At 52.2% G+C, this 22733-nt stretch overlaps 2 protein-coding genes across 3 annotated transcripts; both read left to right on the top strand.

Moving 5' to 3' along the window:
• The first annotated feature begins 2532 nt into the window (after window positions 1-2532).
• CD177 (CD177 molecule) lies at window positions 2533-10575 on the top strand. 2 transcript variants are annotated; one of them, XM_070498874.1, is made up of 9 exons: window positions 2533-2615; window positions 2690-2833; window positions 3104-3289; window positions 3558-3677; window positions 3877-3993; window positions 8156-8317; window positions 9011-9196; window positions 9334-9468; window positions 9724-10575. In XM_070498874.1, the coding sequence occupies exons 1-9, from the start codon at window positions 2564-2566 to the stop codon at window positions 9873-9875; spliced, it is 1254 nt and encodes a 417-aa protein (XP_070354975.1). In that variant the 5' UTR covers window positions 2533-2563; the 3' UTR covers window positions 9876-10575. The 2 variants fall into 2 exon arrangements, with proteins under 2 accessions (XP_070354975.1, XP_070354976.1); XM_070498875.1 differs by lacking the exon at window positions 9011-9196 and having other exon boundaries at window positions 2536-2615.
• A 5950-nt stretch (window positions 10576-16525) lies between these two features.
• LOC139042171 (CD177 antigen-like) lies at window positions 16526-21079 on the top strand. Its single transcript, XM_070498873.1, has 5 exons — window positions 16526-16684; window positions 17380-17565; window positions 17704-17838; window positions 18067-20242; window positions 20821-21079. The coding sequence occupies exons 1-4, from the start codon at window positions 16570-16572 to the stop codon at window positions 18327-18329; spliced, it is 699 nt and encodes a 232-aa protein (XP_070354974.1). The 5' UTR covers window positions 16526-16569; the 3' UTR covers window positions 18330-20242; window positions 20821-21079.
• Window positions 21080-22733: the final 1654 nt, after the last annotated feature.

The following is a 22733-nucleotide window of genomic DNA, read 5'->3' as shown; positions in this document are numbered from 1 at the left end:
ACGTGCTTCACCTAGAGGCAAGGGTTGCTGGGAAATGTAGTCGCTGGCTGGGCAGTCTCCCCTTGTAACATCTCTACACCCTGAAGGGAGCATGGATCTTTGGTGGGCAGTCATCTCTGCCACATTGTGTGACCTTGGGCAAGTTACTTAACTCCTCTGGGGCTCAGTTTCTTTACTGAAAATGTAGGACTATAAATAGGACCTCCCTCATAGTTGTGGTCATGATTTAGTGAGTTGAAACATACAAAGTGCTTTGACTAGGGCTTGGAACAGAGTGGGGGCTCATCATGTTCATGATTTTTATTGTTTGTTGAGAATCTACTTTGGGTTATATCCCTCAATCCTTACCACGACCACAGGGTGCACATATCCATCACACCTACTTTACAGAAGAGGACGATGAAGGTTGGAGAGGGGACGTCAGTGACCCAAGGCTACACAATCAGGAAGCAGCAGAATCAGCCTGGTAGCAGACAGTGTGTCACACCAGGGACTATCAGACTTGTTGCTAAACAGTCCAACCCCTAGCCTCTGCATTTCCCTCTTGCAAGATGCAGGACCCCCAGGAAGGTTGCCTTAATGTCCTGACTTAGTCTTGCATTGCTGGCCCTGCCAGCCTTTCCAATCTCATCTCCTATCACTCTCCATCTCCCCCACCACCGCCCAGCCACCTGCTATCTCTCTAATCCTCACGTAAGCCATGCACGGTCCCACCACAGGGCCTTTGCACCTGCTCTTCCCGCTGCCTAGAATGCTCTTTCTGCGTGTCTTTCTATGGGTGGCTCTTTCTTCTCATTCTGCTCTTGCCTCAAATGTCACCTCCTCAGGGAGGCCCTCCCTGATCCCAGCTCAGTCACTTCTTTTCTCATTACCTAGTTTCCCCTCTCTGCAGAGAAGCCAGAACCATCTAACATTTTAGTGTGTTCATGTATTTGTTAGGGTCTGTCTCCCTCACTAAGCTGCAAGCTCAACACAAGGAATAGCCTCATTCTTTTTGCTCTTCCTATATCCCCAGTAACTGGAACTGTACCTGGCATGGAGTCCAGCCTCGGAAAAGTAAGACTAACACGAGACATTTAACTGACAACCTGTGACCCTATGTACCTCTTTGCCCACGCTTCTTTCCCTACTTCCTCCAGGGACACTGTTTGAGGGCACACACAACTCCAAAGGGCACCACTCCGGACGGCACCAATGTGCCCTGTTGGGAAAGGACGGTGTTTGTACAGTGCACAACCTATACAAACATAGTGATGCTTCTGTTGCCATATTTCCCTCTCCATTCATTCGTTCAGTAAATATTTATTAAGTACATACGGTCTACCACAGTAGTGGTGTAGATGCAGTGGGAGATGAGAGAAACATGTTTCCGCCTAGGTGGCAAAGTTTAAACTTGCAAACACAAATAAAACAGAACACGTCAAAGTGTCAAAACTAAATATGCAACTGGGAAGCACATAGTCATTGCTCTTTCTTCTCTATATTTTTCTCATCCTCGCCTTTCTCCCTTTCCTCTCACCTTATCAGATACCCACATTGAGCCTCTGCAGTCACTGACAGTTACTCCTCATTCTTTCCTGTCTCTCTCCTACCCAGTGTGCTAGAGCTGGTTGGCACAGGCTCGCAAAAGCCAATTGTTAAATATTTAGGAATGTTGGGAGCTGGTGGTCAAACCGTTGGTAACTTAAAATCAGATGTGTTAGAAGCGATTACACCACAGAAATGGGCCAACAGTATAAGGCGGGGTGTGTTGAGGCTGTTTCTCTGACCAGCTGGTTTTCCAGCACACCACTGCTCCCATCTGTTTCTGGCAAAGAAACTTGGCTTTGTCAAAGAATACCTAATTCCTTCACAGACATTCAGTCTCCACCACCAGCCCCGCCCCCTGTCATACTTCAGCTCCCTCCCGGGTGGCGGGAAGGGGAAACTCTATGGGCCATGTTGTGCTGGAGGAGAGAGAACAGAAGAAGAAAAGTATGAGGAAAGCTTATGAAAAAGGGAATAGAAAGGAAAGCAATGTAGGAAGGAAAGAGAAAGAAAAGAGAAGTAGGAATCCATGGGGGCAGAGGTTAGGATAGAGAAAACGTGGGGACCCACCAATACCCACCACAGTATGTCCTCACAGGCAGTTGGGCCATTTCCCCACCTGGGACCTGAAGTTGGCCAGGTTGCCATGAAAGATGAAGAAACTGCAACCCAAACTACCCTGAAATACGGTGGGGGTGGGGACCCAGATAGCTGGGCTCAGGAGGGAAGAGCTGGATCAGTGGTCCTGGGGTCCAGGATGCCTCAGATTTTAACTGTTGAGGGGGTTGGGGGCCTGTATCCTGGGTGTGAGGGAGGAGGGGGCTGGGGGCCTGGACCCCTGGATCTGAGGGAGGAGGGACGACCCAGATTTCTCAGCCTTTAAGCCATTGCGATTCAGAGGGTGGGCCCAGGTCTCCTTTAGCAACACCCTCCCCTCCCCACCCCTTTCCTGAACTGCCTGGGATGGGGTGAGATATAAAACGTCTCGGTTTCCTGAGAGAAAGAGCAGGAGCGAGAGAGTCCAGCTGCCCTGATCATGAGCCCTGCCCTGCTGCTGGCCCTCCTGGGCATCGCCCTCATGCTGCCCCGTGAGTGAGGACCCGAACCTGGGGGGGACTTCCCTGGAGGATGGGCTGAGATGGATTTGCTCTTCCCATTTCAGGAGTGCAGGCCCTGACCTGTCAGTTAGGGACAGGTGAGGCTGTGATGAATGTATCGGACATGCCCCTCCACTGGACGGTGACGAATCAGCAAGTCTGTGAGGATGGCTGGGGTTGCCAAGACACGCTGCTGCTCACTGAGAATGGTGAGAAAAGCCCCACAGGCCCCAAGCCTGGCTCCCACACTCTCCTGTGTAGAGACATCCCTCCCCGCACCCAGCCCTCCCTGCATTCTGTATGGGAACTCAGAGGACCCCTCCCGTCGTACCAGGAGCTGTCCCCTCCCCAGCTGGGGCAAAGTCTTGGGTGCCCAGTCACCATCTGTCCAGTCTCCCACCCCAGTCCACGAAATAGACCGTCTCTCTAAGACCCGGAGTTCTGACCCCACCACAGCCTCCCTCCCTCTCTTGGTCCAGGACCCCAAGTGAACCTGGTGCTCAGCAAGGGCTGCACCCCGGAGGCAGATCATGAGGCCCGTGTCACCCAGCACAGCGCAGGCCCCGGCCTCTCCATCGTCTCCTACACCCATGTGTGCCGCAACGAGGACTTATGCAACAATGTCCCCAACACCCTCCCACTCTGGGACTCATTGCCCCCAACAGGTGCCTGAGGGAGGAGGGGGAGGAGGAGGAGGGAAAAGTGAGTGCGGGGAGGAGGGGAGCGACAGGGCTGAGGGGGGTGAGGTTAGCACAGAGGGACAGTCCCTAATTCCCTGCACACCAGGCCTGCATGACAGGAGCCCGAGGAGGACACGTTTTGGGGGAGACTGGGGAGGTTGATTGCTGGGGCAAGCAAAAGCGCGGTGGAGAGAAGGCCCCTGATCTGAAGGCAGAACTCTCTCTTCCTCTCTCTCCGTCTCTCACCTCCCAGTCCCGGGGTCCGTGCGGTGCCCAGTCTGCTTGTCCACAGAAGGCTGTGCGTCTGCAACAGAGCTGACCTGCCCTGCTGGGGACACACATTGCTACAATGGGATCCTCCTGATCAGCGGAGGTGAGGCGGGACATCGGGGTCCCTGGGGGCACTGAAGGGGAGGTCTGAGGGCCGGGATCTGGGTCTCTGGGAGGGAGGGTAGCTGAGGGCTGGGACCTGGAGGAGGGTGGGCCTGGCTTCATGGAGCTACGCCTCCCCTGACGGTTGCGTGGTCCCACAGGGAGCATCTCCCTCTCTCCCTCTCTCCTCCTTTCCACAGGGGGCATCTTCACCAGTCTGAGATTGCAGGGGTGCACGTCTGAAGCAGGCTGCAACCTGCTTAATAACATTGAAAAAATTGGGGCCCTGACTGTGCGTGAGTACTGCATCCATGAAGGTGAGTCCCTCGTGCGGGAGACGAGGCCGTGACCTGCACTGCAGCCTTGGGGCACGGTGACACTAGTTAAAGTGGGACACCCGAACACATCCCACCAAAGCCAGCGCCCGCGAGTAATTTAGGAGTTTGCTCCTCACTCAGGGTGTGCAAAGGGAGGGATTCTCCTGGTAGGCACTTCGATGGGGGTGCCACTAAGAGGTGTCCGGTTTCAGGGGAGAGAGAGGGCACATGGTCCAGGCGACAGATATTCAGGGCTGGAACCCACCGCTGGATGTTTTAATTGATGATCAGGTTTGGGCCGACTAAGTCAGGGTGGCCTGTCCAGGCGGGAGGGGAACCCCAGAGCAGAGAGGAAGGTCAGAGGGGCGGAGAGGGTGGCTGCTGTGCATTCCACTTTCTCCATCAAGTGTGGAAGTGAGGGCAGGAGCGCCCACTGGTTTTCATGCTGGGAATGACTCAGTGCTTCCAACTCCATTCTCCACACCCCTGGCCTAGGGTAACCCTGGGTCTCCCACTTCTCCTAGATCACCTCACCCCACTCACACCCACCCCACCCATGGTCCTGGAGCACCCCAGCAGCCCTGCTGCCTATGGAAGAAGACCAGAGAACACTGAGGGTGCTCCCAGTGTGACAGGGCAAGCAAGAGCCAAATGGGGACACTGGGAGGGTGCCCACTTCCTCATGGAAACCACTCAAGGGGCAGACTGAAAGTGGCCTGGAGTGTCTCCATGGGAAGGGCCGCTGCATGCAGGGAGGGGTCAAGGGACTTCAGAGAGGGAAGGAAGTGCTGTCCCGGTATGAGCCTCAGTTTCCTTGTCTGCCCATGGCACCCTGACCCTACAACTTTAAGAAAAGAGCTGAGTGAGTTCAGCAAACTTTCCTCTTTGTGCTTGGATGCCTCTGGCTGGACTGGGGGCCTGAGGACAGTGCCTGGATGCCACTGACCCGAGGTTTCCAGACATGGACAGCACAAGAGCTAGCTCAGGATGGGTGCCTGGGATTTAATTGCTAGTGAGTTCATGCAGGATTCAAGGTCTCCCATGGAGACTCCAGAGGACTCAGACCCCATCCCTGCTCAGGACTAGGAAGGGAGACGTCACGGAGCAGATGGTCACAGGGCTGTGTGGGAGGGGGTCTGGGGAGCTCAGAGGAGGGAAAATACTTATCTCCTGGGGGTGGGTATCAAAGAGGCCTGCACAGAGGAGGTGATCTGTGAGCTGTGTTTTAAAGATGAGCTCTAACTTATTTGAAGAAGAGGAAAAGGTCAGGAGCAGGCAGAGGGAAGAGCATGTGCAAAGGCCTGGAGGTGGGCTGAGCCTTCTGCTTTCAGGAAGGCGTCCTTGGCTCTGCCTGAGATGGCTCATCAAGAGGACAGGGTACAGCCGGGCCTTGGGTGATTACAAGTTTTCCAGGTAGACGAGGTGGGTGTGGGCGATGAAGGGAGAGCCATTCCAAGCAGAAGGAAGAGCTCGGGCAAGGCCAGGGAGCCAGGAAACGACCTGGCGTATCTCGAGAATGGATATTGGTGGGGGACCAGAAAGGTGGGTAGTGGCCTCATGATGTCCCCACAAGGCCAGGCTGAGGAGTTGGCCTTTCTCCTGAGGGCAGGGGAGCCACGGAAGGGGGCTGAGCAGGGAGGGGCAGAGTCTGAGTCTCTCCTGATTAATGCTGGTTTAGTTGTCCGGCCCTCATCGCTGAGACCAGGTAACATTCATAATCCAGAAGGTGTTTCAGAAACAGTTCAGACAGAACGCACGCTACACACACAAATATAACACACACACCACACATCCCATACCACACACACATCTCCTTACACCTCACATGTACCACACACACCACAAACCTTACACACTATACAGACCACCCACCTCACACGCAATACACCACACGTCACACACAAAGAAAACGCACACAGAACACACACCATGCCACTCCCTCACAACAAACACATACCACATACATCACACACAGAGTGTCACTACACACACACCCACCACACATCACGTACCATACACACACACTACACACCCCATACAAACATGCCATATGCATATCACAAACCCCATACACACCACACAAATACTACACCTCTGCAGACATACCACACACATACACTACACACACCACACACATGCCGCATGAAACACAGCTTTTATGCCACAAATGTATGTTCCCATCACAATCCATGTTTGGTTAGCTTTCGACATTGGAGCCAGATCTCTTGGAGGATGTGTTTGGCTTCCCTGGATCTGCTCAGCTCAGCAGTTTAGCAAGCATTTCCCGACCATCAGCAAGACCAGGCATCAGAAACTGGGTACGATAAGAGGTCAGGGAATATATGGAGGAGAGAAGGGCATGCCTGGAGCCAGAGCAGCCCCTGCGAAGGCATGGGGGTGGCAGAGGGCTGGGGCAAGAGCACAGTCTGCCCAAGATGGGCCAAAGCAGGACCCCAAGCTGAGGAAGAACAAAAGGGTTGGAAGGTGAAGGGCCTTGACCTCTCCTAAGCAATCTGGCAGTGGTCCCAGTGAGAAGGGTGGGGCGGCCCAGCCAGGAGAGCACAGCAGTTAAAGAGCTTAATGTCTGAATCAGAGAGATGTTGGCTCCCTGTCTGGGCTCTGCCACTGAACCAGCTATTGAGGGTCAACACCTCTTTGAGCCTTTTTCAAGCAATTCAGGAAGGAGGAGACAATTCCAGAGAGCCAGGAGCAAGGGAGTATATGTAAAGGCCCTGGGGTGGCCATATGCCTGCTGTGTGTTCAAGGAGGAGCCTAGAGGCCCGTGTGGCTCCAACAATGTGATCAAGGCAGAGCAGAGCAGAACAGAGAGACGGGGGGGGGAGGCCAGATCACCTAGAGCCTTTGGGGTCAATTTAAGGACTTAGAATTCGATTCTGACTGGGATGGGATTCAGACCACCTATGGAGGGTCTGAGCAGAGGAGAGACAGGAATCAACTTACCTTTATGGGGATCCTTCTGGTTATTGGGTGAAGAATAGAGTGAGGGATATGTGGGAGTGGGGGAGGGGACCCCCATGGAGAGCCAGGAGGAAGCGGGTGAGAGCCAGGGGCGTCTTGGAAGCTGTAGAGGTGGCGAGACCTGGTCAGGTTCTGGGGGTATCTTGCAGCTTAAGACAACAGGATTTCCTGATGGGCCCAACACAGGGTGTCAGAGGGAGGGGATTGTCAGGAATGACTTGAGCAACTGCTGGAAGGAACCGCCGTTGACCAAGGTGGGGCAGATGGGGGTGGGGAGAGCAGAGCAAGGCTGGGAGGAAGGCAGCAGAAGCCGCGATTTTGTCATCTGTGATGAAATGAGTGGTCCTCCTTCATGGGGCTGTCCTGAAGATTACCTATGTTTATGGATGCTGCGTCATCACCCCAGGAGTTTTTGCCTCAAGGGACAACTCGCTGTGATGGCCTTGAGAGAAGATCTGGGCTCAGGGTTTTCACACTAGACTCCTGAGGGCCACAGGAGCCGAGGTAGCCAAGCACGGTCATTGATTCCTGTCTTCCCCATCGCTCACCCCAAGGGGCCAGAACGCCTGAGTTCTGAGTCCCCTGACTGGTGGTGGGCCCTCGAGCAAGCTACTGAACAACTCCTCTGCCTCTGTTTCCCATCTTGAAATGGGGTGATGATGATAACACCACCTACTTTGGGGGTTGCTGTGGGGAAATAAAATGATCAAAACACATAAGCTCCTTGGCTCGTGTCAGGAGGCTAATCCAGGGAGCAATCAGGACAGCCAGGCTCGTAGTAAATGCTCAGTGCACGGCAGGCCTTTGCATCTTTTTGTTTAGAACATGTGGCTCCTCAGTGAAAAGAAATACATGGTGTCACACTATGCTCCTCATTATCCGGACGAGGACCTTGAGGCTGAGAGAGGACAGTGGAAATTGGCTCAAGCTGAGGGGGAGCCCTCCATCTCCCTCACTCCCAAGGGAGGAGTTGCCTTTCTCCAGGAGCTTGGGAGAGGTCCCTGCAGGTGTTTGAGCAAAAACAAGACAAAGAAAGGAGGTAGGGCTCAGACTTCCAAGGTCCCTTCAAAATCTGATATTGAAGGACTCTGGCCAGGTCACCTGGAGTGTGACTCAGGAATGTGATCACCTCCAAGCCTGGGACCTGGAGGGACAGACACGGCTGTTTCCCTGGCTTTCCCAGACCCTGCTTCATCCAACCAAGATGTCCTGACCTGTCAACGGGGAGTCATGGTGAAGTTGCAGACAAACTCGGCTCAGACACCCGTCGAATGGACTGCGAGTGGGTCCCAGACGTGTGAGGCTGGAGAGATGTGTCAGGAGACGCTTCTGCTGGTAGACGTAGGTGCGTGGGCTGTGCAAGAGGTATGGCCCCTGCGCTGGGGCCCAGGCTTCCCCACCCTGGATTCTGTCCCTGCTTTCCTGCCCAGGTCCCTTCACACCTGGAGCTCTAAACCCAACTCTTCTTCTTTCTGTGCCTTGCTTTCCCCTTCTAAAAACTGGGAGCAATAATACTACCTACCTTGCTGGGTGGTCGTGTGGATAGACTCGATAGTCCATGCAAAGGGCTGAGAGTAGAGCTGGCACAGGGGGACCCATAGGCTTCATTCAAGGTTTATGGAGCATCTGCTGTGTGCCAGGCATCCTAGATCCCACTGCACCTGCCCTTGTGCAGCTTTATGAGCAGGGGGAAACAGAAAAATGGCCAAAACAGAGAGCAAGATATGGTGTGGAGATAAGAGGTGTGGCGCGAAATCCCCCAGAGAAAGGAGAGAGAGAGAGTGAGGGGAAGGTTGCAAGGTGATAATGGGTACTCAGGGCAGCCTCTGCTGCAAAGGTGACGTTGGCACAAGAACTGAGAGCTGGCAGCGCTGGAGGAGGACCCAGCCTCTGGCCCCCCCACCGTCTTCCCCACATTCCAGGTGACCCGTGCTCTTGTTTTTGCTCAGGGAACCTGCACCCACCCTCTGTCTCCTGAGCTCCTGCCTCCCTCGGAGCTTCCCTCCCTCAGCCCGGCTCTCACTGTCTCACCCCTCAGGACACAGATCACTCATAGTGGGGAGCAAGGGCTGCACCCAGATCAGGACACATGAATCCCCGACTGTCACCGTCCACTCGGGGCCCCCCGGAATGCTCGTCGCCTCCTACGCCCGGTTCTGCTCCTCCAGCGGGTGCAACAGGGCCGACAGCAGCAGTGTCCTGTTGGACGCCATCCCCCGTCCAGGTGTGGGATCCCAGCATGCTGGGTGGGACCAGGGACACTCAGAGATGGGGCCCAGAGACAAGGGGCTCCGGGTCACAAAGAAGGTGGCTGCAGGGAGGAGCAGAGCTGTGCACCCCAACCTTCTCTCTGCTCCCCAGCTCCCCCTGTCCCTGGAGACCTGCAGTGTCCTGCCTGTGTTGAGTTGTTTGGATCCTGCTCACAGAACTCTGATATTGTTACCTGCCCCAAGGGCACCATTCGTTGTTACCGTGGTTCCATAAATCTCAGGGGAGGTGAGTACTGATGGTCTCAAGGATGAAGGGGTCTGGTTCTGGATTCACTGGTCCTGAGGTTGCAGGTGGCCTGAGTTCCTGACTCATGGGTTTGGGGGTGGGAGGTTGAGAACCCCGATGTCCGGTCTAAGGGAGGAGGGACGAAGAGGCTGATCTCCTGCTCTGACCAGGGAGAGGGTGCATCTGGGATTCCTGGGTCTTCGAAATTTCAGCAGGCTGTGCTTTGAGTTCTCTGATTTAATCTTCATCCTCTAGGTGGGCTGTCCTCCTCATTGGACCTGCAGGGCTGCATGGCCCAACCTTCCAGATATCTGTTGAACCATAGGCACAATATTGGGGTCTTCTCCGTGATCGAAAACCTCTCCACACGGCTACAAGACAAAAAAAACAGTTTTATTACTGAATGAGCATTAAACCAGAATGTGACGTGCACCACAGGCAATCCGCCAGGAAACCGCAAAGACAGAAGGACAGCTCACCCCTTATCTACCCAGGCAGATACTGCCCCTCACACACGTGTTCTCAAGGTAAACAATACGAGTCCTCATGTAGGAGGACTTGATGGGGCCATTGGTCACACTGAGTTCATTCTAAATGCATCTGGTAACTGGGGCCACCATCTGTGTTAGTTAACTGGCTTTATCCAAACGAAGAATAACCTGCTCATCCCTTTACGACTGGAGGTCATTTTGCCCCAGGAGTGAGGTGTCCACCTCAGTTAGGCTCCTGCCCTCCCCAGAAGCTGGGAGACAGGGTGCTGTCTTCCCTGCTGATTGCATTTCAAAGAGATGGCTTTCCTGTACTTGAGAAAGACATCCCTGGGCTGTAAGGCTGGCAAGGGGCTTATTTACATTTTTTAAAGATTTCCATACATCTCAAAGGGACAGAGAAAGAATTTATAATTATACATTTTCTGAAGAAAGTGGGCTGTCTTTCCCTTTTTGCTCCACGGAAAAGATAAATTTTTTTGCTTTTTCAATTTGTATTGACCCTTACAGGGGTTATTGCAAGAGAAAAGTGGTGCATTGCGTCAAATGCTGTAAATCTAGCCTGAGGGACGCCCGGCAGGTTTAGCAATAAAAGTCTGCAAATACAAAAAGAAATCTCAATTCCAGTGCTTTTTTCTTCTGGAGTAGCCAACAGTTGGTATTTTTGCAATGGATCAGTCGCTTGCAATGGATTTTAGACTCTTGTAACCTGGTTTCGCCAACACAATTGGGCAAAAACCTTCCTTGCTGTAAGAGGAACTCAGACTTGACCAACCCTCACACTGGCTCTGAAGAAGCAAATCCTGTGCTGATAAATGCGGATACATTTTAATGCCAAATAGGGGCGACCGGAAAAGACAGGTCATGTGGGAAAGAGCCATAAATCATAAAAAGGACGAACCATGGAAACCACAAAAAATTATACTAGAAATTAACCCTAGCCTCCTCCCACCAAAATATTCCACTTGGAAACGCTAAAATATTCTTCTAAATAACTCCTAGGTGATTATATTTAGATATTAACATTGATGTTTCCAACCGAGCACATTTGGTATGAAACATCTTATAAGCTCCGGTAAAAGAACCACAGTGCAGAACTCCAGGTTTTGGAGTAAATCCATGGTCTTTCTGCACGTAGCACTCCAACATTTGGAAAGCTCTCCAGGCTTGTCACTGGGCCCCAGTGGAATCTGATGCCTGGTGCACTGGGCTGAATATTTGTGTTCCCCCAGAATTTGTATGTTGACACCCTAACCGCAGTGTGGAGGTTTTTGGAGCTGGGAACTTTGGGAGGTAATTAGGTCCTGAGGGTGGAGCCATGAGAATGGGGTTAGTGCTCAGTCTTAGCCAGAGTTCTCCAGAGAAACAGAACCAATAGGATATGTAGAGGTGCGTGGAAAGATTTATTTTGAAGAATTGCTTCATGCAATTTTGGAGGTTAAGAGGTCCTAGGATCTGCTGTCAGGGAAGCTGGTGGTGGAGTGCCAGTCCAAAGCTCAGGCCTGAAACCAGGGGAGCCAATGATGAGACTCTCAGTCCGTGTTTGAAGGCCGGAGAACAAGAGGGTCGGTGTCCAAGGGCAGGAGAACATGGAAGTCCCAGCCCAAGCAGAGAGCAAATTCCTCCTTCCTCCACCTTTTTGCTCTGTTCAGGCCCTCTATGGATTGGAAGCAGCCCATTCCCACAGGTGAGGGCCGTCTTTACTCAGTCCACTGAGTCAAATGCCATTCTCTTCCGGAAACGCCCTCCCAGAAACACCCGGAAGTAATGTCTTACCAGCTGTCTGGGCATCCCTTAGCATAAAGTTGAACGTAAAATTAGCCATCACAGCATCCTTACAGGTAGAAGCCAGAGGTAGCTAGCTCTCTTTCAGCCATGTGAAGTTACAGTGAGACGTCTGCCATAGGCAGCCCCGAGGAGGGCCCTCACTGCAAGCTAAAGGCACCTGGCTGCAAACACAAAGGGCATTGTGACCTAAACTGCACATCACCTACTGGGTGTAGTCAAGCTTCCAAACCATAACGGTGGGCATGCACAGCAGCATCTGTCGTCTACTAAAAAGCTGTGTGTGGGATCAGGCTCAAGCAGGCATGCAGGGCACAGGTGAAAGCCCCAGTAGGTGGCTCCGACACGCACGGCAGCTGTTCTTCCTGCCTCTTTCTCCACCCAAACTCTGGGCTCATGGGAATTCCCTGTGATCTGTTTACAGAGGAGAGAAAGCACAGACCAGATTTGGAATGGGTCTGCAACTCTCCCCAAGGCCCACCTGGCTGTTGACTGTTGTCAGTGCCCAAAGCAACAGAGGTAAAGACCAACACTAATCTGTTATGGCATCATGCTATGGCAGTGCTACAAAGGACACGCTCCATCATGGAGGGCACTGAGCTTTGTCCTCACAGGGGTAGATACAAACTGTGGTCTCTGATTTGGCCTCCTGGTACTCAATGCTTCTGTCAACTCTGCCATTCAGGAACTTTGAAAATGTCTCTTCTTTGGCTGTGATATGCTACGAAGTACTGTTGCCTATGGGGTCATACATTTTAAAGCAAAGGAAGGGAGGCAATGAGCTCACACCCGTGGAGCTCACTGATCTTCCCAGGTGCCCCACTACACAGAGAAGTCACTGAGTGAGTTCAGCAGTCTTTCCTCTTTGTGCTTGGATGCCTCTGGCTGGACTGGAGGCCTGAGGACAGGGCCTGGATGTCACTGACCCGAGGTTTCCAGACGTGGACAGCACAAGAGCTAGCTCAGGATGGGTGCCCGGGATTTATTTGCAAGTGAGTTCATGCAGGATTCCAAGGCCTCCAGTGGAGACCCCAGAGGACTCAGACCCTGTTCCTGCCCAACGGGCCTCCAGGACTAAGAGGGGAGACATCACAGAGCAGGTGGTCACAGGAGATGGTCACAGGGATGCGGGATCTGGGGAGCTCAGACGAGAGAAAATACTTATCTCCTGGGGGTGGGTATCAAGGAGGCCTTCACAGAGGAGGTGGTCTGTGAGCTGTGTCTTAAAGATGAGCTGTAGTTTATTTGTAGAAGAGGAAAAGGTCAGGAGCAGGCAGAGGGAAGAGCATGTGCAAAGGCCTGGAGGTGGGGTGAGCCTTCTGCTTTCAGGAAGGCGTCCTTGGCTCTGCCTGAGATGGCTCATCAAGAGGACGGGGTACAGCCGGGCCTCGGGTGATTACAAGTTTTCCAGGTAGACGAGGTGGGTGTGGGCGATGAAGGGAGAGCCATTCCAAGCAGAAGGAAGAGCTCGGGCAAGGCCAGGGAGCCAGGAAATGACCTGGCATATCTTGAGAATGGATATTGGTGGGGGACCAGAGAGGTGGGTGGGGGCCTCATGATGTCCCCACAAGGCCAGGCTGAGGAGTTGGCCTTTCTCCTGAGGGCAGGGGAGCCACGGAAGGGGGCTGAGCAGGGAGGGGCAGAGTCTGAGTCTCTCCTTCTGATTAATGCTGGTTTAGTTGTCCGGCCCTCAAGCTGGGACCAGCTGACATTCGTAATCCAGAAGGTGTTTCAGAAACAGTTCAGACAGAACGCACGCTACACACACAAATATAACACACACACACACACACACACACACCACACATCCCATACCACACACACATCTCCTTACACCTCACATGTACCACACACACCACAAACCTTACACACTATACAGACCACCCACCTCACACGCAATACACCACACGTCACACACAAAGAAAACGCACACAGAACACACACCATGCCACTCCCTCACAACAAACACATACCACATACATCACACACAGAGTGTCACTACACACACACCCACCACACATCACGTACCATACACACACACTACACACCCCATACAAACATGCCATATGCATATCACACACTCCATACACACCACACAAATACTACACCTCTGCAGACATACCACACACATACACTACACACACCACACACATGTCACATGAAAGACAGCTTTTATGCCACAAATGAATGTTCCCATCACAATCCATGTTTGGTTAGCTTTCGACATTGGAGCCAGATCTTGGAGGATGTGTTTGGCTTCCCTGGTTCTGTTCAGTTTGTCGACAAAAATAATCCATAACCAATCTGTAAATGAAAATTTGGGTGAGTTTATTCTGAGCTGAAATCTGAGGACCATGGCCCGGGGCCTTTCTTCCCGCTGGAAGAAAGGGCACCAAAGAAATGAGGTGTACAGAGTGGTTATATACCCCCAAAGAGGGTGCTCTACGTATGATTGAAATGTCCCTCCCACAATAGTCACAAGATTGCCCTGTCGGCACAACGCTTGATGGACACAGCAGGTAGTGGGTCTGCTATCTTGGTGGGTGAAGCAGGAGGCAAGTCTATTGCCTCGAGCTGGGCGGTCACAGGTGAGCACAGCAATCAGTTTCTAGCCTAAGGAAAGATGCTTAATCCTTAAGGAGACGCCAACCTTGGGAGGGGGAGGGAAGTTGGACCTTTACCTCAAGGGCCTTTTGCTCTTGCCATAGGGAATCTCTAAAGCAGATATACAATGCATGCTCAATGGCCTCGGTCAGGCCCTTTTGGAAAGACAAGGTCAGGCCGAATTAAGTTTATATCAAATGGCTTCCTCATATTCTCCAATATATCCTATTGCTTGCCATTTTTATTTGTCAAGTCCAGCAGTTTAGCAAGTATTTCCTGACCATTGGCAAGACCAGGCATCAGAAGCTGGGTACCACAAGAGGTCAGGGAATATATGGAGGAGAGAAGGGCATTCCTGGAGCCAGAGCAGCCCCTGAGAAGGCATGGGGGTGGCAGAGGGCAGGGCCAAGAGCACAGGCTGCACAAGGTGGGCTACAGCAGGACCCCAAGCTGAGGGAGAACAAAAGGGTTGGAACACGAAGGGCCTTCACCTCCCCTAAGCTATTGGGCGGTGGTCCCAGGGTGAAGGGTGGGGCGGCCCAGCCAGGAGAGCACAGCAGTTAAAGAGCTTGATGTCTGAATCAGAGAGATGTTGGCTCCCTGTCTGGGCTCTGCCACTGAACCAGCTATTGAGGGTCAACACCTCTTTGAGCCTTTTTCAAGCAATTCAGGAAGGAGGAGACAATTCCAGAGAGTCAGGAGCAAGAGTGTATGCAAAGGCCCTGGGATGGCCATACGCCTGCTGTGTGTTCAAGGAGGAGCCTAGAGACTGGTGTGGCTCCGACAATGTGATCAACAGAGAACAGAGCAGGACAGAGAGACAGAGAGGGAGGGGGAGGCCAGATCACCTAGAGCCCTTGGGGCAAATTTAAGGACTTAGAATTCGATTCTAGTGGGATGGGGACCTATTGGAGGCTTCTGAGAAGAGAAGTGACATGAATCAACTTACCTTTATGGGGATCCTTCTGGCTGTTGGGTGGAGAATGGAGTGAGGGGGAGGTAGGAGTGGAGGAGGGGACCCCCATGGAGACCCAGGAGGAAGCAGGTGAGAGCCAGGGGCGTCATGGAAGTAGCAGAGGTGGCGAGACCTGGTCAGGTTCTGGGGGTATCTTGCAGTTTAAGACAACAGGATTTCCTGATGGGCCCAACACAGGGTGTCAGAGGGAGGGGATTGTCAGGAATGACCTGAAAACTGTTGCAGGAGTTGCCATTGAGCAAGGTGGGGAAGATGGGGGTGGGGAGAGCAAAGCAAGGCTGGGAGGAGGGCAGCAGGAGCCGTGAGTCTGTCATCTGTGATGTGGGGAAATGAGCGGTCCCCCTTCGTAGGGCTGTCCTGAATGTTACCTATGTTTATGGATGCTGCGTCATCAGCACACGAGTTTCTGCCTCAGGGGATGCATCTCGGCTGACCATGTGATGGCCTTGAGAGAAGATCTGGGCTCGTGGTTTTCACGCTAGACTCCTGAGGGCCACAGGGTCTGAGGTAGGCAAGGACGGTCATTGATCTCTCTCTTCCCCATCACTCACCCCAAGGGGCCAGAACACCTGAGTTCTGAGCCCAGTTCGGACCCTGACTGGTGGTGGGACATCGAGCAAGCTACTTAACAACTCGTCTGCCTCTGTTTCCTTTCTTGAAATGGGGTGGTGATGATAACACGACCTACTTTGGGGGTTGCTGTGGGGAAATAAAAGTGATCAAAACACATAAGCTCCTCAGCTGGTGTCAAGGGGCTAATCCAGGGAGCAATCAGGACAGCCAGGCTCGTAGTAAATGCTCAGTGCACGGCAGGCCTTTGCACATTTTTGTTTAGAACATGTGGTTCCTCAGGGAAAAGAAATACATGGTGTCACACTACCCTCCTCATTACCCGGATGAGGACCTTGAGGCCCAGCGAGGACAGTGGAAATTGGCTCAGGCTGAGAAGGAGCCCTCCGTCTCTCTCACTCCCAATGGAGGAGCTGCCTTCCTCCAGGAGATTGGGAGAGGTCCCTGCAGGTGTTTGAGCAAAAACAAGACAAAGAAAGGAGGCAGGGCAGAGACTTCCAAGATCCCTTCTAAATCTGACATTGAAGGACTCTACGGCCAGGTCATCTAGAGTGCGACTCAAGAACGTGATCACCTCCAAGCCTGGGACCTGGAGGGACAGACACCGCTGTTTCCCCGGCTTTTCCAGACCCTGGTAATTGCTTCTCTCCAGCTAATCTGACCTGTCAACGGGGAGTCATGGCGAGGATGCAGCCAAACTCGGCTCGGACGCCCGTCGAATGGATCGCAGGTGGATACAGGAAGTGCGATGCTGGAGAGAACTGTCAGGAGACGCTTCTGCTGGTAGACGTAGGTGCGTGGGCTGTGCAAGAGGTATGGCCCCTGCGTTGGGGCCCAGGCTTCCCCGCCCTGGATTCTGTCCCTGCTTTCCTGCCCAGGTCCCTTCACACCTGGGGCTCTAAACCCAACTCTTCTTCTTTCTGTGCCTTGCTTTCCCCTTTTGAAAACTGGGAGCAATAATACTACCTGCCTTGCTGGGTGGTCGTGTGGATAGACTCAATAGTCCATGCAAAGGGCTGCGAACAGAGCTGGCACAGGGGGACCCATAGTCTTCATTCAAGGTTTATGGAGCATCTGCTGTGTGCCAGGCATCCTAGATCCCACTGCACCTGTCTTTGTGCAGCTTTATAAGCCAGGGGGAAACAGAAACATGGCCAAAAACAGAGAGCAAGATATGGTGTGCAGATAAGAGCTATGGAGCGAAATCCCACAGGGAAAGGAGAGAGGGAGAGTGAGGGAAAGGTTGCATGGTGATAATGGGTACTCAGGGGAGGCTCTGCTGCGAAGGTGACGTTGGCACAAGAACTGAGAGCTGGCAGCGCTGGAGGAGGACCCAGCCTCTGGCCCCCCCACCGTCTTCCCCACATTCCAGGTGACCTGTGTTCTTGTTTGTGCTCAAGGAACCTGCACTCACCCTCTGCCTGCTGAGCTCCTGCCTCCCTCGGAGCCTCCCTCCTTCAGCCCGGCTCTCACTGTCTCACCCCTCAGGACACAGATCACTCATAGTGGGGAGCAAGGGCTGCAGCAAGATCAGGACACATGAATCCCCGACTGTCACCGTCCACTCGGGGCCCCCCGGAATGCTCGTCACCTCCTATGCCCGGTTCTGCTCCTCCAGCGGGTGCAACAGGGTCGACAGCAGCGGTGTCCTGTTGGATGCCATCCTCCATCCAGGTGTGGGAGCCCAGGGGGCTGGGTTGGACCAGGGACACACATAGATACGGCCCCAGAGACAAGAGGCTCTGCGGTTCAAAGAATGTGGCTTCAGGGAGGAGCAGAGTTGTGCACCCCAACCTTCTCTCTGCTCTCAAGTGCCCCCTGTCCCTGGAGACCTGCAGTGTCCTGCCTGTGTTGAGTTGTTTGGATCCTGCTCAGAGAACTCTGAAACTGTTACCTGCCCTAAGGGCTCCATTCGTTGTTACCATGGTTCCATTGATCTCAGGGGAGGTGAGTGCTGATGGTCTCAAGGATGAAGGGGTTAGGGGCCTGGAGGCCCTGACTTACAGGTTTTGGGGTGGAGGGGGCTGGGGACCCAGATGTCTAGGTCTAGGGGAGGAGCGACGAAGAGGCTGAGCTCCTGGTCTGAGTGGGGAGAGGGTGTGTCTGGGATTCCTATGTCTTGGGAATTTCATTGGGCTGTGCTTTGACTTCTCTGACTTAATCTTCATTCTCTAGGTGGGCTGTTCTCTTCACTGGACCTTCAGGGCTGCACGGCCAACCTTTCCAGATATTTGTTGCACCACGCACCCAATATTGGGGTCTTTACCGTGATGGAGAACTCTAGCAATGGGAATTGGCCTCTCTCCCAAGCTGGAGCTGCCCCTACCTCCTACGTGGTTTTGGTCGTGGTGCTGGAGCAATCCTTAGCCCTTTGGTATGGCGTGCTCTCCCTGATGACCCCATTTCCCCTTGATTCTTTGCCCCTCCTAACCCCCTAAACCCAGCCCTCCCTCTAATCTCATAACCGAGCACTGAATTATTTTCCCATCCTCTCCATGAATTATCATCCACACATACTTATGGCCTGATGACATTATATGGAAGGGCCTGGGAGCAGCTGAACTTGCCCTATGGGAGAGTTGACATTCAAGCAGTGGCCACATGTGCCTGATAATAAAGATATCGTCCTTTCCCCCAGTGTTTGGGTTTCCCTATTTGAGGGGAGGGCAGGACACCCTGAAATCTGGCACAGGGGAGGAGAGGAATCTGTGAGAGATTCCCCATCTCAGGTCCGTCCTTCACTGGTCTGGTGCATCTCCATTCCAGCTTGGGTGTGTGTCTAAAACAAGTGGCCAGTCTGTCATGTCACTTCCCCCCACAGCCAGAATGCAGGGGCCATGAAACAAGGAGGGGGAGGGATAAGGGAGTGCCCCCTTCCTTTAGTACACCTAACTGCCCTCTTAAAGGATTTTTGCTTCTGCTCCCTGTGACTTTGGAGTTGATGTGGGTGAGGAATCCCATCATAGTTCCAATCAATTGGAAGTCATGACTAACTCTTGGCCATTTTGTGCTCCTCATGCTGCTCAAACAACAGGCAGCAAAGAGAGTCACTGCGCTGATTGCCAGAGTGGATCTGACCACCAGAGGGAGGTTGGGCTGCTGGGTCAAGGAGGACTCTGGCAGCCAAGTGATATGTTCGTGCGTACATCTTCCTATTTCCATTGGCAAGTGGCCCTGTTCAGAGGAAGACTGCAGAAACTCAATAAAAACAAGACCATGAAACACTCTCTTCCCGTCAGAATGAAGATTTGTGTCAACAGCAATTGTTTAAACTACGTGTTGGCAGGTGGTAAGGACTGTGGAACGGGTGGTAGAATAAGGCAGCTCTGATTACCACCAGCTCGACAGCCAGGACCCATGCAGCTTTGTTTTAAGGGATTTCCTCCTCCATCCTCCTCTCACTATGGTATGTGAAGAACTGGTCGTCTAACACTGTGGGAGTCTGACTCATTGTCATTAGCACACCATGTTACAATGATTAGATAACAGATGGGAATTGTGTGTCTTCAGTATTGAGGACTCTGATTTTCATCTGGACAAAGGAAAAGGGTGGGTGCTGAGGAGGAAAAGGGTGGACTGTGCTGAACACTTTCTGCTTCTTTCTCCAGATTCAGTCTCTCCCCTTCTCCCTGTGGCTCTGCACTGTGGGTGGCAGAGCTAGGAGAACTATGTCAATGGAATCTCCTGGCTTCCAGCTGGGTCCAGTCAAAGGAGACCAAAGAGAGGACATTGAGCGAGGTTGGGGTGTTAATTCCCCAGCTCCCTCCTTACAGGGTCACTGTGGGGCTGGGCAGATTATTCAGCCTGAGTTCAGTTCCTCTCTGGCAGCCCTCTCCAGATAGCATTCTCTCTCTGTCTCTGTCTCTGTCTCTCTTCTGTGATGCAACGTCCCCATGTTCCACCAGGATGGTAACAGAAACCAGGTGCTATCGGCACCAGAGAACTGCTCTAACCCTTGTGTTTCCTCAACAGGCTCATACTTTTGTCAATTATCTCGTTTTCAATCGCTTCTCAAGTTACTCAGGTGGGATGAGTCTGCTTTTGTGCTGGGTCCTGACTGCTAAGTAGAAGGCTCTTTGGTGGAAGTCCACCTTCACCTCCAAGGTCATGGTGATGCCCACCCTGAAGGCTCTGCTACCATCCATTGCTCCATCCAATGGAGACATGCACGAGACCAGTGAAGGATGCGCCTGTGATGGGGCATCTCTCTCTGGTTTCTTTTGCTCCTGATGCCAGATCTCTAGGTTCCTGCCCTCCCATCACATAGAGAAATCCTCTCATTGCAGAAAAAGATAGTGTCATTATCATCAGACATATGTGACCACTGCCTGAAAGTTTCTTCTTCTAAAGGGTGAGTTCAGCTGCTCTTGAATCTTCTCATGTAGTGTTATGAAGTGATAAACTGTGTGTGAGATTTGGAAGGGATGGGGAAATACTTAGGATCAAAGGCCATTAGGTCACATGCTCATAAAGAAGGTTGGACTTGGGGATATTAATGGGAGGTTGGGAATTAGAGGTCATGCTATCAGTAGGCCAAAGGCCAGGGCAGCCATGTGGGAAAGTTCCAGTTGCTCTTCCTCGACATCTGATGTTGTCAGTTCCTTTGTTTTTAGCCATCTTAGTTTGCTTTCCTCACACTTTTGTTTAAAGTCTTTCCATTCTCCTGGGGGCCTAGACATTTGAATCACAAAAGCCAAGAGCGGACACCCTTTTCTCTGTTAATACCATATATCCCTTCTCTGAGAGAATAAGCGTTCTAGGGGATGAGCTCTGGGTCCCTGATGACATCATCACTGTGGGAATGGAGATTTAGCTTTCTGAGGGGAGGGGACTGTTACGGGATGAATTGTGCCCCCCAAAATTTGTATGTTGAAGCTCTTCCCCCGAGTGAGAGCCTCAGAATGTAACTGTATTTGTGGGCCTTTACAGAGGTGATTGGGTTAAAATGAAGCCGTTAGGATGGACCCTAATCCAGTCTGACTGGTGTCCTTATAAGAAGAGGAGATCTGAACACACACAGAGACACCAGGGATTTGTGGGCACAGAGGAAAAACCACGTGAGGACACAGGGAGAAGGCAGCCACCTGCAAGCCAAAGAGAGAGGCCTCGAGAGAAACCAAACGCACTGACCCCTTGATCGTGGACTTCCATCCTCCAGAACTGTGGGAGAATAAACATCTTATCATTTAAGCTGCCAGGTTTCTGGTACTGTTACTGCAGCTCCAGCATGCTAACACAGGGACCATGGGCGTTGAGATGCCAGTGGGGACAGATGACACCAAGCACCAAATTCCACTCCTGCCCCCACCCCAACACTACTACACAGCCCCTGAGTGACAAGACAGGACTTCAAACTCAGGTCTGCTGGCCTGGTGAGAGGCACTCTATACACACTATTTCTAAACCTCATCACTTGACTTCCCTGCAAGGCAAGAATTGTCACCATTTTTAAATATGGACACTGAGACTTATAAAGGTGAAGTCATTTCCTGAAGGATAGGAGATAATATATAGTGGCCCTTGGGCCAGCTCTGCAGCCTCAAGATCGCAGACTTGAGAATCAACCTAGGGGTCCTTTCTTCCTCAGCACCTGGGGAAGGCTCTTCTTTAACTTAACTTTCATTTTCAAGACGAAGATTAGCTCTGAGCTAACATCTGCCACCAATCCTCCTCTTTTTGTGAGGATATTGGCCCTAAGCTAACATCCGTGCCCATGTTCCTCTATTTTATACGTGGGATACCTGCCACAGCGTGGCTTGATAAGCTGTAGGTAGGTCCACGCCAGGGATCTGAACCAGTGGAGCCCGGGCTACGGGGGCAGATCATGTGCACTTAACTGCTGCACTACCAGCTGGCCCTCTTCTTTAATTTTAGAAGACCTCCCAGATAGGTAGTCCCAGTGGGTTCTAAAACAGAACTATTATGAGGAGGAATGCAATATGATTAGGGGACCACTCTTCCAGGGCTGTGCCTTTTCTGTCCAGAGCTGTGGGCAGGAAAATCTGCAGAGGGACCCCCACCTATCTATCCCTACCTTCCCCCTTTTTTTTGAGGAGGATTAGGCCGGAGCTAACATCTGCTGCCAATCCTCCTCTTTATGCTGAGGAAGATTGGCCCTGAGCTGACATCTGTGCTCACATTCCTATACTTTATATGTGGGACTCCTGCTACAGCATGGCTTGACAAGCAGTGCATGGGTCTGCATCCGGGATCCAAACCGGCCAACCCTGGGCCGCCAAAGTGGAATGTACAAACTTAACTGCTGCACCACCAGGCCGGCCCCACTCCCTTCCCATTCCTCCTTCCCCTCCCCAACTCCATTTTCACGGGACTCATATCAAGGACCCAGAAACACTCATTCTTATTCTAAGGTCTCTCTCTGATCCCCACTACTCCCTTTTCTCTCACTTCTACCCCTGGCCGCCATATTTACCATGTGTTGCTAAAAACACCATAGATATTGGTAAAAGCTTAACTGGTATACCTTTCAAAGTTTCATCATGAAAACAGAAACCCCTCTAGGTATTTCTATCAGAAAGGTCTTTAACATAGGGAATTAGGTGCTTTTAAAACAATTGAAAGGCTGGAGAAATGGAGGTTAGGGAGTTGTCACTGAAGTCTGATTTCAAGGTCACACTGCCACAGCCCCCACCCAGAAGTAAAGAAACACCTGCCTCTTCCCATAAAGCTTGTGTCTGCCACACATCAGCCAACCCAATAGCAGAAATAGTTGCTTCCGTCTCCCTCCCACCTTCTGAATCTCACACAAGTGTGTCTCAGAATTTAAATTAGATGTGGAAACTCATTTGTTGGGAGGTGAAAAAAAAGGTAGTATTGGCCTT

Source organism: Equus asinus, chromosome 26, assembly GCF_041296235.1.
Source record: "Equus asinus isolate D_3611 breed Donkey chromosome 26, EquAss-T2T_v2, whole genome shotgun sequence".
Taxonomy (NCBI): Eukaryota; Metazoa; Chordata; class Mammalia; order Perissodactyla; family Equidae; genus Equus; species Equus asinus.
Note: the sequence above shows the minus strand (reverse complement) of the source record. Positions and strands in the feature narration are given on the sequence as shown.

Coding starts and splice junctions, on each gene's coding strand:
- CD177 (XM_070498874.1), top strand. CDS start 2,564: ATGAGCCCTGCCCTGCTGCTGGCCCTCCTGGGCATCGCCCTCATGCTG. Junction 3,290..3,557: donor GGACTCATTGCCCCCAACAG/GTGCCTGAGGGA, acceptor CTCACCTCCCAG/TCCCGGGGTCCGTGCGGTGC. Junction 3,994..8,155: donor TGAGTACTGCATCCATGAAG/GTGAGTCCCTCG, acceptor TGGCTTTCCCAG/ACCCTGCTTCATCCAACCAA.
- LOC139042171 (XM_070498873.1), top strand. CDS start 16,570: ATGGCGAGGATGCAGCCAAACTCGGCTCGGACGCCCGTCGAATGGATC. Junction 17,566..17,703: donor GGATGCCATCCTCCATCCAG/GTGTGGGAGCCC, acceptor TCTGCTCTCAAG/TGCCCCCTGTCCCTGGAGAC. Junction 17,839..18,066: donor TTCCATTGATCTCAGGGGAG/GTGAGTGCTGAT, acceptor TTCATTCTCTAG/GTGGGCTGTTCTCTTCACTG.